Source organism: Solanum pennellii, chromosome 11 (genome assembly GCF_001406875.1).
Source record: "Solanum pennellii chromosome 11, SPENNV200".
NCBI lineage: Eukaryota > Viridiplantae > Streptophyta > Magnoliopsida > Solanales > Solanaceae > Solanum > Solanum pennellii.
Window position 1 is genome coordinate 62,891,967 of NC_028647.1, and position 17,393 is coordinate 62,909,359.

Consider the following 17,393-nt stretch of genomic DNA (forward strand, 5'->3'; position numbering starts at 1 on the left):
TATATATATATTCAAAACACAGATTTTATCTCTGCCTTATATGAAGCAAAAGTTATTTTCAATAAACTTTGTGATCGAAATCGTTCTAAAAACACATTTGACAAATCCTTTTGAAAATGACATTTACTTGGTATAAAATCTATTTGATTTTTGTGAAAGCAAATGTTATATATTTCCACTAAAGGTGCTTAATCAAATTCCTAATACATAGGTCCCCACTATAGCAATAATTGGTAATTAGTGCTTTTAATTAAAGATGATTTTCCCTTAGATTATGGCTTTGTTGTTTTGTTATTACTTGTGTTTTTTTCATAAAATTCAAAGAGGATTCCCCTAATTGTGACTTCCTATTCATAAAATGCACCAAAATGGTTCATATATATAGCTCTTTCATGAAGATCATTCTAAGTTAATTTGGCTAATTCTTAAATTTATATATATCGAAATTTCAAAAAGCAAAAAATGACAGATAATTTGAGATAAAAATAGTAATTTTATTAACTAGTGATCGGCTCAAATTCGATTTTAAAAACATAGTGAGCAAATAATGGAAGAGTATATATATGGTATATTTTTTAAATTACATTATTATTATAATTATTATTATCTAGGTCCACTTCAAATTATAATTTATTTGAAATATTATAATTTTTGTTTTTATTGGATATATGTTCCTATCTGAAAATGATGCATGTTCAAATAAATACCCTTGCAAGAGCTATCAACAAAATTAAATAATCATCACTTTAACATTATTAGTCCAAACCTTTGAATGAAAACATTATTACTACTAACCAAATAATTAATATAATCCAAATATATTTTATGACAAGACAACTTAAAAGGGATCCAAAATTTCAACTATGTTGAAATTTTTAATTAAACATTTAGGCCCCTCTTGTCTACCATTTAGTGGTCCATCTTCAACTACTAAATCACTTTTAATTTGATTAGGATGTTTCTACTAATTATATATAATTCACAAATAGATATTATTTTTTTTGTTTTGTAATTGAAAAATAGTCATTGATGTGAAATTTAAACTCCATGACATTATAATGGAATTTCATCGCTTTTATCGTATAGTTTAAAATTTTATATTATTTTATAAAGACAAAAATGGTCATTGACTTTGTGTCTAAGAAAAAGTCATTTGCTATACTAGAGAATGTAGGGTTTTTTTGACTTTTTTTTTTTTTTAGGTTTATGTGAATTTTATTTAATTTGCAGGCTGATAATTTGAGGCAACAAACAATACACCAATTGCATAGAATATTGACAATTAGACAATCAGCAAGGTGTTTCATGATGATTGGTGAATATTATGGTCGATTAAGAGCCTTAAGTTCCCTATGGACATCACGTCCTAGAGAGTAAGCTCGATTAATTCAAATTCATATTTAAAAAAATAAAATAAAATTAAAGAGTAAAATATTTTTTATTAAATGCCACTTCACTTTCAAGGTTTAAATTTAAGATTTTAATATTGAGTATTTGGTTTTATTTTGAGGCTTGATTAATCGAGAGTCGACTTAAGAAATGTGATTTTGGAGGGAAAGCATTTCGTATCATTTATCAAAAGTAACTTGGCTATTGAATTTTGAATTTAAGATCTTAAAATTTAATGTTTTGATTCCCCTTTGAGATCTGACTAATCAAAATTCATTTAGAGGAGTCCCACTTTAAAAATAGAGCATTTTCTATCAAAAATAGCTTGATTACTTAGGCTTCAATTCGAAATTTGTAATTATTAAAGATGACAATATACTTAATTACTTACCATATTACCATAAGCTCCCTAACTAACATTAAATTGAGAAAAAAAATAAGTTAAAGCTTTTTAAAATATAATATCGCTTTCATTTCAAGTTATGTAATTCTATTTGACTGGAAATAAAATTTAAAAATTTTATTTTTTACACTTTGCGATTGATCGTTAATGTATCATAATATTTATCTATCTTATATAATGACTATTAACCACTTATTTACCTTTTTTTTTTTGTTTTTTAGGACTATGGTGGCAGATGACAACTCTTGTCAAACAACAAGTGAATTGCAAATGATACAAGCATCACAACACCATNATGAGGCGAAAATTTAGTTTATTAAAAAGGAAAACATTCCAACAAAATCATAGTTATTGTATGTGATTAAAATTTTGTATCAAATATGACTTCTACCAAATAAAGAAAGATAAATTTAACTTCCTAAATAAACATATCAAAAATATCTCTTTGTCTATATATATATATATATATATATAAAAATTAATATTACTCTTATATTGTAAATGTATAAATCAATTTTATTGTGCATGAGGGAGCTTTATCATTAGGGTAATTAAATAACATTTAAATAGCAACAAAAATAAAAAATATTAGATATAGTATATACATATTGCTCAGACTCTTTAAAAAAAATTATTGCTCTTATCAGATTTTCCAAATGTTGAATATTATTGAATGTTAAAACAAAATAACAAGTTGATAGCTAAAAAGAAAACGAAGATATATATTAGGTATAGACTAATTTTTAAGAGTGTCTGTTTTAATTTAGCTCAATAATGAATTTAAAAATTCAGTGAGACGAGTATAAAGACGATGAATTGAGTAATGAAGCGAAATCCTTTCGAAGGAAATCATGCCAGCTCAGCTCAAAGCAAATAATATCGTGTCATATAAGGAGTATTTTAAATTCATTTTAACATTGATACACATCGATAATTATTTTTAAAATATTCGAACAATACGTAAATATGGTGAGAATATTATATTTTTAGGACCTTCTTTATTGGGAAACAAATGGTGTGGGTTATTTTGGCGGTGGGTTGATAAAAGATTGAAGACAAATTAAATATAGGTTGATTAATTCTTTATTATTTTTTTCTTTTTAATTAATTATGTGAAGTTATTGAAGGGATTATTTTTTTTTTTTTGAAACATAAAATAAAATCACAAACGACAACTTAAAAACATGAAGACAAGTTGGATTTGCATTTATCGTCTTTTTGTGCAAATGAAATATATATATATATATATATATATATATATATATATATATATTTATTAATTAAGTTGATATAATAATGTAATTGGCTTTTCACTCTTGGTGTGCATGAAGAGGTTATCAATGTTCCATATTTTAATGGAGAGAGACACAACTACTTCATTGGCTCTTCAATATATAATATAACTTTTTAATTTTATATGTATAATGTAATTTATATACATCGAAAGAAATTCAGACGAATCGTTTTTACGATCTTAAGTGAAACATGATTAATTCATTTGCGCCTGACTATTTGGATTCGCGCCTCATAGGGCTCCATTCGGAGGGAAAAGGATTTTTTCATACTCGCTGCTCGAACTCGAGACCTCTGATTAAAGAAATAACAGTCTCATCCACTATATCACATCTTTTATGGTTTCAATTAATTGTTTACCGTCCAATTAATGAAGGAGAACTTGTATTGTATATTATTATTTTTAATTCCACGTTAGATATCAACTTTTGGACTCGACTAATTCATTTGCGGCAGCGCCAAAAGAATTCAATGGAAAGATAAGCATTTTCTATCAGAGACGATTTACTCCATATTTACCGAGTCTGAACCAAAAGGATTAATTGTGTTCACATATAGATGAAATATGTAAAAATTTAAGAAATCCCATAGTGTAATTCAATAATTATATTCTGTCCCGACAAATTTAGTATTTACAAAAAATCCCTTAAATTTGTTGAGGCGTGATACTTTAGACTCTAGTGATACATGGTAAATGATACATGGTAAGTTTAAACTGTTAAGAAAAACATGGGGGGAAACGGTACATTTAATGTTGTTATTAAAAAAGCTTAATTTACGGTAACAGATCATTAATCAGCATAAAATCAGCACGTAATTGAATATTAATTTCAAATTTTGAAAAACAAAAATTATATCATCTACTTTGAAAACATTTTTTATGCACAATCTGTTAAATTTGGAACTACAGTAATTTTATTGTTGTTACAGTGGATTTTTCAAGATGAATACTTCGATTTTGATGAGACATTCCGGAATTTGGGTGAACGAATTGCAGTATGAAAGTTACAAAATCGACGGAATCGTTGTTGGAGATTCAATTTCGTTTTCTAATCTCAAAGCAGCAATTGCAGCCGAGTTGGATATTGATGTATCAAGGAAAGAAATTGTATCATCAAGTACAGTTGATGACGCATTTATTAAACTTAGTGAATGATACATTATAACAATTTTCAAAACATGTATCAATACATCAACTAAACAACTAATATCTTACTGATACATGATATCAATTTTCAGAAATTCATACTACATGCAAAACATGTGATACATATCTACTACATGTATTAGTGCATTGACTAAACACTGTACACACTGATTCTATATGTATCATCAAGCACAGTTGATGACGCATTTATTAAACTTATTGAATGATACATTATAACAATTTTCAAAACTTCATGATACATATAAAATATTATGATACACAACAAATTCATGTATCAATTCATCATCTAAAACACTATACACACTTATTCAAATGTATCAGCAAGCACACTTGATTCCTTAAAATTTTTACTAATTTCAACAATAGTTTTAAGTACCAAAATACTAACCCGAGACAATGTAGGCCTAACAACAATGTTTGCTGCTTCTTTTTTCTTTTTTTGTTGTATTTTGACAACCTTTGATTTTGATGTTTCGCCAGAGTCTTTGTTTGAATCCTTTTGAAGATTCATAGGATCATGCAAAGACTTTTTCCTATTTTCTTTCCAATTTTCATCGTCGGAATCATATATCCTTCTATTAATTAACGGATCCATTACTATGATGTAATAGAACAATTAACAAAAACAAAAAAGAGAAGAAAAGACGAACTGATGATGGATTAATAATAAAAAGATGCTGGGTTAAGACGATTACAGATTAAGAAGAAAAAGACGATGATGGATTAAGAATAAAAAGAAAAAACCAATAAAATATGCTCGGTTAAGAAGAAGGAAGATGATTATGGAAAAAGAAGAACTGAAACTTGATGGAGTAAGAACAAAATGGGAGAAGTTAAGAGAAATTGTCCTGATTTTTGAAATTTCAAATTTTTTAAATTTTGAAATTCAAAATTTCAAAATTGGGTCTTTTATTTAAAATTAATTAAAATTAATAATTCAAAATCAAAAAACTGATTTAAAAGGTTGAGTGTTTTAATGGAGAAAAAATAGGCATTAAAATGGGTGACTGTGTATTATAGGAGAGAGAATGTAATGTATCTATAAACTTACACTAAAATTAAAAAAAAGGGAATTATGTAATATTTAAAAAAAGAAGGGAAAATTAGAGAATATAAAACTTATAGTTGTGTATTTAAGTTATTTTTCCATGAAATATACCAACCCGATCCGATCCGATTCGACCCGACTCAGCCCACTTGGTTGCAACTTGGGCTAATTTAAGGCCCAATGAACTAGTTGGATCGTTTTATTTCAAATTACCAAAAGACAAATGGTAAAGCCCAACTTGGCAGCCCAGCCCAAAGTTTGTGTATACTAATGTATTTCTACTAACAAATTTTGTATCTCATCACATTAATAATATTTGGAAAGTAACTTACAACTAGAATACAAAAATAACTTTCAAACTATCGAGGTTGGAATGAAATTCGAGTTAAGTATAAAAACTTGTTGGTTTTTTAAAACTAACTGATAAATATTTAATTTCTTTAATCGAATGAAATTCATAGAAATTAAATCGATCCTTATTAAAAAGTGTATCAGGAACAAACAAGTCATATAGTTCGTCATTTTTTTGTATTTACGTTTTTATATGCATGTAGAACCTTAAAATATCTTTTTTTAAAAATAAAAATTACATGTATTAAAAGTATTGTTTTCCCCTGTAAAATCAAGATATATAATTAAATATTCATGCAATAATTGTTTTCATTTTTAGTAGTAACTTATTTAATCACTAACTACACAAAGTATCACCAATAAATATAGGGAAATGTAAATGTCACTACAACAAAAATAATTTTTAGCGGCAATAAGTATTGACGTTAATAAAAAGTGTTAAAGTCTTTATCGACATTAGTTAAGTGTCATGAGGACTAACGTCGCTAAAGGCTTTAGGAACATGTGTAAAGAGTGTTGATTGCCGTTAAAAATATATATTTAGCGGCAATTAAGAATCAATTGCCGCTAATGATTATTGCCGCTCAGCCAAAGAAAGATGATGGAGAGTTGACCGAAATGTGCACTAAATACTTTTCGAGAGATCTCCTCCAAATCACTGGTATGGCTATCGAAATCGTGAGCATCAGCACGTAGGTTCCAGATCCAAGTGGTAGTATCAGGCCCTTTAGCTATTGTTCTTGAGAAATGACCCGGTCTGGCCCATTCCTCGAAAGAAGTTTTTACGGGATCCCTATCTACCAAAATTTTAACTTCTGGTTCCGGCGAACGAATAATCATTGAGCCCTCCTCTTTCCGGACAACACATACAAAGAGACCCGCCAACAGTCAAATAATTAGTGAACCTTAGAGATTTGATTATTCTCAAAGGATAAGATTATTCTCTTTACCAAACATATGCGGATCCAATCACGATCTTATATATAAGATATGTTGTTGTGTGTAGTGTTACAAGGACATATCAATTAAATGGAAAAAAGAAGTTAAAAGAAATGGCAATTAAGTGAAATTTGGTAATAAGGTAATTATTATTATTATTATTATTATTATTATTATTATTATTATTATTATTATTATTATTTATGATGGGTATAATTAAGAGTAACTCATATGTTCATGGGTCCAAGTATCGAGTAACTTAAATTACATTATATTCTTTTGACTTCAAATTTTAAAAATAATAACATATTCAGTGTAAATCTCAAGTGGGGTTCGAGGTAAAGGAAGGTAAGATGTACGTCTAACCTATTCTTATTTGTGTGGTATAGAAAGACAATTTCTGATAGATTTCTAGTTCAAAAGAGAAATTATTCGAAGCAGAGTTTCATGAAAAGAAAAAATGACAATAAGCTATATCAAAATACAAAGTAAAATATAGTAAAATACGTTAAAATCAAGAAACGATGTGATTAAAATTTAACGATCTAAATTTAGTCAAACTTCATAATGGGCTCCATCAATATTATAATATGAAAAAGAAATATCTTTCTTTTTCTTAGATTAAATAGAGAGATGTCCACATACACTTTTATTTAACATTTTTGTTTATGTATCATGTGTCTCTCTATCTAACATAAAAAATAAAGAACACGTTATATATAGTTCAACCACAAGAACTCTAGCTAGGAAATAAGTGAACCCTACAAACTCCCTACATAACAACAAAAAGATCCAAACATAGAAACCCCACAAGACCAAAAATTCATGTAACGTCATGGATGGCAATGCACTGGTGAAACTGTTCCACTCTTAATCAGAAGTTTTGCGTTCCAGCCATGGGTATGGGAAAAATCTTATTTGGATCGTCATTTAAGCCCTGAAGTGCGTGATTTGTATTTAATTGAAGCTCCAATACGGGCTTCGAACACCAGTGGCGTAGCCACCCTTGTGTCAAGGTGTCCAATTGGACACCCTTCGTCGGAATATTCTACCGTATATATGAGTAAAATAATAAACAAAGTGGTGAAATAACATGTTTTGGACACCCTTGACTCAACAATATGATGTAACCTAGTGATTTTAGGCGTCTTGAAAGATCAAAGACACGCAAATTTATAGTCTTCGTGTGTTCAAATATCACTATTAACAATTTTTTTTTGCACTTTTTAAGAACAGTTTCACTTTAACACTTGGACATTCTTCGTGAAAATTCTGACTCCGTCGTTGTCGGACACTGAGTGCGAAAACGAAAAAACACTCATGTTAAATAATTGAAAGTGTTATACGTGTATAACGATTCACCACTCATTGGTCAAAAAATGTCACCTATCATTTAAATTTATATAAGTTCAACATTTCTTATCTCCTTATAATTAAACAATATGCATGCACTTCCACAATGAAAGAAAATCAAGAAATTTCTCATAAAAAAGTTGAATATCAATATCAAGATTCTATCAAGAACTTTAAATCTTTGTCAATGGTGGATGATGGAGGAAAAATAGGCGATTTATTCGACTCCACGAAGAAAGAAAATCAACAAGTACTCTCTTGTGATGATAAACAAGGTGAATATCAATATCAAGATTCTATCAAAAAGTTTAGATCTTTGTCAATGGTGGATGATGAAGATAAAAGAGGCAATTTATTCGTTGAATCGGAGAAATTAGGGTTATCGGGGCGTGAGAAGTTGAAGAGGCATTGGAGAGAAGTTGGAGGTAGGGTTTTTGTTCCAGATAGATGGGGACATGAGGGTTCTTTGAGGGAATGGATGGATTGTTCTTCTTTTGATAATATACTAGCTCCGAAGGGACTAAAATCAGCTCGTGAAGCCTTGATGTCTCAAGGTAAACGAGCACGTTCAGGTTCAACTTCAAGAATGCTCGAAATCAGAAGTAGTTAATCATAATTAGGAAGAAAAAAGACGTCTCAAGAAAAATGAGCAAGTTCAAGTTCAAGTTCAAGTCCAACCTCAAGAATATTTGAAATGAGAAATAAATACTCATGACAAAAAAAAAAGTTTGATCATGAGGTGTGGGCTAAGAATATTGATGTTGAGTTAGTCAAGTCATAAATTAGGAGCTTTTAGATCTTAGTTTGAATTATTATTATTATTATTGTTGGAGTCTATTGCTTAGATTTTTGAAGAATTTGTATCAATCATGCCTTATTGTCCAATAAAAACAAACTAGAATTTAGTAATCAATTTATTACTAAGCTTTCTTAAATTATGTATTCATTTAAATAGTTACGTATTTTATCACTAATTAAATATTTTTTAACAATATATTGAGAAAGATACACCTAGATACGTGTATATTTTTTATACCAGACGTACTAAAATTGAGAGAGGCAGGTGATATGGGGAGGGAAGCGAACAAAATAGTCATGTATCATATACATTCAAATCACATCAGATACATAGGAGAGTTGCGAGTGAGATGGGAGGGCGACGAACGAGATTTGTCTATTATCCCAGATATATACTTGTGAATCCAATTGGATATAGTGTATCCAGAACAAATTATACTCAATTTTGATGTCATGTATCCTAAGATATATGTATTTGTCATGAGATACCAGATACATAGGAGAGTGGCAAGCAAGATTTGTCTATATATCTCGAATACATATGAAGCTACTTAGATATAGTGTATCTAGAAGAAATTACACCTAATTTTACCTTCATGTACATCGATACATGTAAGCGGACGTATCTAAATGCATCAAAATCTAATAAAATTTGTAATATGCAAACTAGAGTGTATGCAAGAGTGCATCAAAGAAATTTCAGTACAATTTTTTTTTGTAGGAGTAACTTTCCGTCCAATACTAAGTATCCATTTTGCGACTTAATTAACTTAGATTTATTATCAAAAATTTTTATATCGAAAGATAAATCACTCTCTATCAAAAGCAACTTCATTCGCTATCTTTTTTTATGATTTCAAATTTACCATTGGAGAGGTATAACTCCATCTTTTGGGAAAATATCTAACATTACTATAAAATGTCCATATACACATACTTTTTTGGAAAAAATATCTAACATTACTATAAGATGTCCATATACACATACTTTTTTTTGTTTGTTTATAATCATGTGTCTCAATATATAACATACAAAAAGAACACACATCATATATACTTCTACCACAAACTCTACTAACTTTACCTAACATATACTCCAAGAAAAAATTTGGAGAACAATAAAAAATGTGTCAAAAATTGAAAGTCTTAACGTGTATAACAATTCACCACCTATTGATCATATATATACAATTTGAGCCACCTTTATTATAAATTCATTCAAGACTCTAATCTTTACTAAACCATATTGTATACACATTGAAAGAAAATCAAAGACTTTCTCATAAACAAGTTGAATATCAATATCAAGATTCCATCAAGAACATTAGATCTTTATCAATTGTGGATGATGAGGATAAAATAGACAGTTCTTTCGACTCCATGACGATGAAAGTAAATCAAGAACACTCTCATAAACAAGGTGAATGTCAACATCAAGATTCTATCAAGAACATTGAATCATTGTCTATAGTGGATGATGAAGATAAAACAGACAATTTTTTCATCGGATCGAAGAAATTAGGGTTGTTAGGGAGTGAGAAATTGAAGAGGCATTGGAGAGAAGTTGAAGGTAAGGTTCTTGTACCAGATAGATGGGAACATGAGGGTTCTTTGAGGGAATGGATGGATTATTCTTCTTTTGATAAAATATTAGCTCCGGAGGGACTAAAATCAGCTCGTGAAGCCTTGATGTCTCAAGGAAAACGAGTGTGTTCAAGTTCAAGTTCAAGGTCAAGAATGTTCGAGGTCAGAAGTAGATAGTCATGAGAAGAAAAAGAGAAAAAAAATGTCTGAAGGGAAACAAGTGTGTTTAAGTTGAGCTTCAACATCAAGAATACTCGAAATCTTGTAGCACCAGAATATAGATATTCATCAGCTAGTAAAATCATAAATTAGGATATTTCAAGAATAAAATCCTTATCAAGGAGATTTTAGATCATTGCTTGAAATTTTCTTTTGTTTGGTGAAGTTAATTGTTAAAGTTTTGGCACATTTGTATCAATCATGCCTTATTTTGCAATAAACATAAGAAGTTAGGGGGCAAGATATGTTTTTAAGATTTTATTATTTGATTGAAATCGTTTTAGGATCCGACTAATTCGAATTGATACTAAAAAATCTATTTTAGACCCTGTTCTGAAATATGAAATCTCTAGTTAAAGATGAAGAAATTCCAAGTTCAAATAGCATTTGTAGTTACTTTGCTATTATAACAATACTACCAATAACCAAATTAAAAACATACTCAACATAATCCCACCCGTAGAGTCAGGAGAGGATAATGCATGCGCAAACCTTACCCTACCTAGGTGGGTTTCCAATAAGCCCTCGACTCAAGTAAAAACACTACAAAGACATTCAAGAAACAAAACCAAGAAGCCAACACAAAATGCTAAAGAATGCATGACAAAGCATACTTACAAAAGGAACGATCGTTACAACAAAATAATACCATAATCGAAGGGCAAGAAACATCATCTCAAAAATTCGTTTCAAATACTTTCATATAAAATGCAACAATATGATTATTTTCCTGTCACCCCGTAGTGTCAAACACAAGCCAATATGACAAAAATTTCAAGTTGGTATCATATTTCATTCAATGAATTTCCTTCAAAACTACAGCAAATATATAAAAGAAAGCCAGCAATGGCGAATTAGCAAAACAATTATTGAAATATCGATAACAAGTGCTTTGTCTCTTGTCTCAAATAAACTTTCCATTACTGAAAATTTATTCATCAACAGGCCGCTGTCCAAGAACTGAAATATCCTCGTAACGCTTCTGTAATTGAGTAAACGCTCCAAATTAGAAATGAATGATACCAAAAGATTAAAATGAGTATGTTGCTCGGGCTCTTCAAAAATGTCAATGAGTGCATATGTTGGATCCCCCAAAAGTAATGCATTTTTGAAGGAGCCAGTATGAGTGGCAACAATTTTGGACTCGGGAACATAGGTTGCTACTGAGAATCAAACATGAACATGGAACCAGCAATATAAAGAATATAACAGTAAGATGTGTCAAGCATTTCTAAAAGCTAATCTATTCATATCAAATAAGCTGTCAAAGATAATAATGAACCTATTCATATCACATAAGAGAGCCTATTCAATGAAATGTCACCATCTTCAGGTAGGAAAAAATAAACAACGGATAGTTGAGGTGAGCCTTGAGAAATGTTTGGTGATGGTTCATGTAGGAAATTCTCGCACCTCGTTGTTAATGTATTGAACTCGAAAAAAACATGATACTTTAGGTGTGTTTTTTACCCTTCGCTCAAATTTATATTGATATTACCTAATATTAATAACCAAATGATGGATAAATGCAATCCTGAATTTAATATCAGTACTAGTGTCATAATCCAGGTAACCAAACGACCCCTCATTGTTCAATTTTGTTTACTGTTGTAAAGTTTTTTTTCAGAACCAATGGTCGCTCTTCACTTTTCCGGAGACAAGGTTGATTCAGTATTTTGACATTTAGGTCATAGTATTGTTCATCAGTTTTCACTATATTAAGAGTTCTTTATGTAGAGACTTAATGCAGTTACTGACTGATTACAATGAAGCAAAAAAGAAACAGACGTTCAACGACTTCACAAGCAAAAGTTTTGCCTGCTTAGGAAAGATATCATGGCTTTCCTATTGTTTCCTACCGGTCTGCTTCTTGCTGATATACTTGTACATATCATTTATCATTTCAGCCACAACGTAACTCGAGAAGATTTCACACTCACACTACAGGGACATGTCAAGCCTTGATTTGAAAAAAGATGACTTTGACCGAGTCAAATATAATTAAGGGAACTTGGGTGTGACTATAATTAGTATTAATTAGATTAAAATTTCGAACTTTCTTAAAGAAACCTATCAACACTTCTAAATTTCAAATCTCAAATTTGAATTTTATCACCTCCGTCCTTCCTCTTCTTCTTCTTTATCTTTCTTTTTTTTTTCTTCATCCTCCTTCCCCGTTCCATTTTTTTCTTCTTTTTTCTCTTTTATCATTTCTTTTTCTTCTCATTCTATGAGTTATTTTTGTTTTAGTTGTGAAGATTTGAGGAGAAAATTTTATGAGGGAAAATTCAAGTTATCAAAGGAGATTGTGCAGAAAATTCAACAAATTAAGAAATTGTTGCAACAACTATCTATGAAATCTGCTGCAACTAAACAAACATTGAGTTGTTGCAACAATTATCACAATTGAAGTTGTTGGATTTTATGGCAGAAAATAGAGGATGTAAAGTGAGGCAGAGGAGGAAGAGGAAGCGGAGGAGGAAACTAAAACCTTGGAGCAGGGGTGCACATTCCAAGAAAGCCGACATTAGATTTAACTCGGCACATCTGCCTAAACCTTGAAAAGCAAGGTTACTCAGTACTTGCACCGGTAGCCGTACCAGATAGCAAGTACGATATGGAAGAGTGTATGTGCTTACAAGCTTGTCAGGACATCAGATTTATGCAAGAAAGAGAAGCAAGCTGGAATATAGGGAAAAGAGAGACAAATCAGAAAAAAGGTAAAGAAGAAACAGGTGGACGGAACTTGTAAAAGCTGATAAATATAGATAACACAAAGGTGTAAGAAGAAAAAAAACAAACAGGGAGGGGAAGGGAGAAGAAGAGAGGGAGAGGGAGGGAAAAGAAAGAAAGTAGTGACAAAAGGAAAAAATCAAAGGGCAAAATAAAAAATGTAACAGAATAACAGAAATGGTAAAGAATGTGGAGATGTTTAAACAATTACAAGACAATAGTAAGGAGGAGCTGGATGCTAGAAGAAAAAGAAGAACAGAAATAGAAGGTAGGAACAAGAGGGATTAGAACACCCTCAGAGGAAGTAAAAGAACCCAATTCAAATTGTGCAAATTTAGGTAACAGACACCTGCGGTAGGACTATCTTCCACATTCAGCTGAAAAGAGAACTAGTTCATTTAAGTCACTTAGCCAATACATCATTCAAACTTCAGACATAATCCCAACAGCAGTCTACAACACTACTCCCCTAAAAAAACTTAATGTTGGTCCCTTGAAATTCTTAATCAATTTACAGAATCCATGATATTTGCAATTTCATCAAGACAGAGGTTTAAAATACCATCACCAAATACTAAGGCTATTGTTTCTGGAAAACCCCATTCATCATAACCATTTTCATTCATTTCACAAACTCTAGTATGAAAAAGACGCATCAGAACAAGACTCTAAAGCACACGTATTTCAAATAAACAGGAAAGATCGTGTGAAGAAATGGTCATTCCATAGACATATATGCAAGTTAGCAACCTTACAAGATGTCCCAACAGCAACCTAATTCAAACAGTTCTCATAACTGAAAAAATGAACCCTATAGGCTACTATGCAGAGCTAGATGCTGCAACGGGGCTCATCTTACACCTCTTCACCAAAATAATTACAATGAACATACAAGGTCAAATTTCTTTTATGTATACATATTTATATGTTGCATCTCTTTAGCTTCTCAGTGTGCTCATAAAAAGGGAATTTTTTGCACAATCAGGATAAAGGAATAAACTTTTCGAGAATTCAAACATACCCCAACATTGTTCTTCTCCCAGAGCGTTTTAACGCCATAATCCACTGCCTGCAACAACAACACAACGAAGCAAGAAAAACATCAAAATGGATCACACCCATCTGCTATATTGCTCCAAACTCTTCAAAAATATCAACAGATGCATATCCTGTACTCCAAAATTATTGCATTTTAAAGAATCCCACATGCGTACAGTACAACAACAACACAACAAGCAAGAAAAACATAAAAATGGTTCACACCCATCTGCTATATTGCTCCGAACTCTTCAAAAACGTCAACACGTGCATGTTGGATACCCAAAAAGCAGTATCTTTTTGAAGAATCCAACACGGATGCGATAACAATTTTAAAAAGTCCGAGAAACATAACCCATCTTTTACAAATCAAATCCATTAAACTTAACCAATACATCTTCAGATCCAATCAAAATACACCCAAATCTCTACAAAATAAATTTTTGAAAAACGACTGACCCGTTCGCCGAGCAAAGCGCCGGCGATGACAAAGGTAACATAGACAGGGGTACGGCGCATAACCAGCCTGTAAAATCCTTCAAGAACACCACCACCACTTCTTCTAGCAGCTGATTCCATTTTCTGAGCTTAAAATCCCTTCTGGGTTTCGCTTAGATATGGTAATTTGTAGAGAAAACAGATGAATTTTGAGAAAATGCGATGATTTGCTTTGAGATTTGAGCTTCTGTATATTGTTAACCTACCTCGACCCGGTTTGGTTTTTTTGATGGGTTTATATTAGACCCGGTAGAAAAGTCCTCTATTTTTTTTTATTATTTTTTTTTTGGAATAAATATGAAAAATTATTATTGATAAATTTTACTAATTTTAATTTTTATGATATCTGACTAAAGAAACGTAATTTTATATCATTTTAGTGATGAGATTATGTCTACACATTTATAATTGATATCTCATTTTCGTTATTTTCATCTTCTGGACGTACGAGTTCTTTATCGACTAATACTTCATACATACAACATAGTTAATCGCATAATCATTTTGCAAAACTTACATGTAAGTCTTAGTGATATGTTCTTTGTCATATAAGATGTTGAATGTATAAGCCTCTACTTCATCTATATCCCGTTCTAAAATGATGTGCAATATAATCGTTAATTTTTAATTTCCTTATATTAATTACCCAAAATACTTTTTAAAAAAATTGTCGTACAGAATTTCTTTTAGTAATGCATCAACGGAATACATAGTTTAAACATATCTTTTGCATCCTGGACGATCAATCTTGGAAAAAACTTCTCTCAAGAGATTTCCGTCAACAAAGAGATAGAGTATCTAGCTAACCTATCCGCTATTTTGTTCACGAATCTAGAAATATATATATAAATTCTACATGATTGAAAGCTTCCAAATGTCTTCACACAACACTTCTTTCTCCCATGAAGTCCCTGCTCGTTTTTTGAATCATATCATCAACATTTTTAGCATCTGATAAGATCTTCACTCTCTTTCACCCCTTTAATGATAGCATATTCAAGAGTTTTTCTAACAGCAATCGCTTCAACAGTCATGACTTTCCCAACAAATCGGATTGGAGCTCCATGGACATGAAGCATGTTTCCAAGGCTATCCAAAGTCGCAGTACCGATACTTACCTTTCCATCATCATTCTGCAATCCTGCATCTGTCAACAATAAAATGTCATCTTACAAAGTTGTTAGTTTAATCACAGGATGATTTCTAGAGAAACAAGACGAAAGATTTTTTGTTAGTAACTCTTTATGTTCGTCATACTCAAACATCGATCTCATATGGTTGCTCTAAACTATTCAAAAATGATGTTCTACCTTCCTTTTTTTTTCATTTTTCTTTTGTTTTTTGAGCTAATTTTAAACAAAGCAAACTATGTAACTACATATTCACTAAATAAACTATTCCAAATGAAAAAAATATATATAAACAAAATGGACATTCGTTTATTATTAGACTTTTAATTTGATAGCATATTGTTTATCTAGCAAAATACAAGGCACAACTTTGCTTCTAAAACTTTTTTGAAATTAATTATCAATGTATTATGTGAAACATTTACTTCAACATATCACATATGCTTTTAATTTCAAACGAAGCTCCATCTTACATATTTTATCTATGTTGACAATTTCAAATTATTATAGAATAACATCTAAATAAAATGAAAAATAATAATAATCGAAATTACTTTTGAACTTTGCAAAATTATTCAAATTTGTCTTCCTTTTTTTTTTCCATTTTATTATAGAAGAAAACCACAATGGTCATGGTCGATGAGTAAAAAAATGTTAATCAATATGAGTTGTGATGGAATGATTGAAATCCCTCCAATTTTTCTTGCATTGATAGTTGAAGTACTCCGTAGGAATGAAAAATGTTTTTCTTTGTGTTAGAAAACCTGTCTCCAAATAAATAATGAAGTATATGAATGTAAATCCAATCAAGTTCAGACATCAAGCGAAAAAAAGAGCAAAAGATACCTTAACCACTCAAAACAAATATGCAATTCTCATTAGCCATCCATTCAAAGACATATATATTTTTTTTCTTTCGATTTTTGTATATAGTGGATACTTCTACAAATTTATGATAATGTGATAAGCATTTTTTAATTAAAAACTAAAGATATCGAGTTTGAGGTTAGCGAATCGGACCCTTTTACAATCGAAACTATTTTACCTCTAAAATGAAATTTTTGAACGCGAATATCAATTAATCAAATTCCAAATTAGATATCAAATCTATAACAAAATACAAAAAAGAACTTTTATAAAAAGATGAAAACACATAACGAATCGTCTTAAATTTAAGATAAGAGTCATTTAACACATTCAAATATAGCAAATTGTACAATAATACATTTTTGGGTTCATATTTAATCTTTAATCAAAATTTGCTCATTATTTAAAATTTAGCCTCTCTTAGAAAAAGATCACCGTTCATTTCTCTTCTCATCTCCTCCTCGCGCTCATACATGCTCGCATCAACGAAATTATTTATCTTGCAATTAACCACTCTCAAATTATATAAGTTTCATCATCAACTTCTTTTAGGAATACAAGTTGAAGTTTAAAATAAATTAT

General features: G+C 30.4%; 4 protein-coding genes across 4 annotated transcripts in view; 3 read left to right on the forward strand and 1 right to left on the reverse strand.

The window, feature by feature from the left end:
• LOC107004114 (transcription factor TGA9-like) overlaps window positions 1–1,377 on the forward strand; it is a 10,122-nt gene extending 8,745 nt beyond the window's left edge. The window contains exon 12 of the mRNA XM_015202347.2: window positions 1,231–1,377. Coding sequence (XP_015057833.1) covers window positions 1,231–1,377 — 147 coding nt within the window. The remainder of the gene's footprint in view (window positions 1–1,230) is intronic.
• A 6,631-nt stretch (window positions 1,378–8,008) lies between these two features.
• LOC107004082 (protein BIC1) lies at window positions 8,009–8,857 on the forward strand. Its single transcript, XM_015202311.2, has one exon. The coding sequence runs from the start codon at window positions 8,051–8,053 to the stop codon at window positions 8,552–8,554; it is 504 nt and encodes a 167-aa protein (XP_015057797.1). The 5' UTR covers window positions 8,009–8,050; the 3' UTR covers window positions 8,555–8,857.
• A 1,115-nt stretch (window positions 8,858–9,972) lies between these two features.
• On the forward strand, window positions 9,973–10,786 carry LOC107004035 (the record flags this gene model as incomplete). The annotated part of the gene is made up of 1 exon (XM_015202255.2): window positions 9,973–10,786. A coding segment is annotated over one exon (531 nt), but the record flags the coding sequence as incomplete, so codon positions are not given.
• Window positions 10,787–11,216: 430 nt separating this feature from the next.
• Window positions 11,217–15,027, reverse strand: LOC107003003 (cytochrome b-c1 complex subunit 9). The gene is made up of 3 exons (XM_015201231.1): window positions 14,776–15,027; window positions 14,300–14,347; window positions 11,217–11,527 (listed from the first exon to the last, which is right to left on the reverse strand). Exons 1-3 carry the CDS (start codon window positions 14,893–14,895, stop codon window positions 11,477–11,479), a joined length of 219 nt encoding a protein of 72 aa, XP_015056717.1. The 5' UTR covers window positions 14,896–15,027; the 3' UTR covers window positions 11,217–11,476.
• Window positions 15,028–17,393: the final 2,366 nt, after the last annotated feature.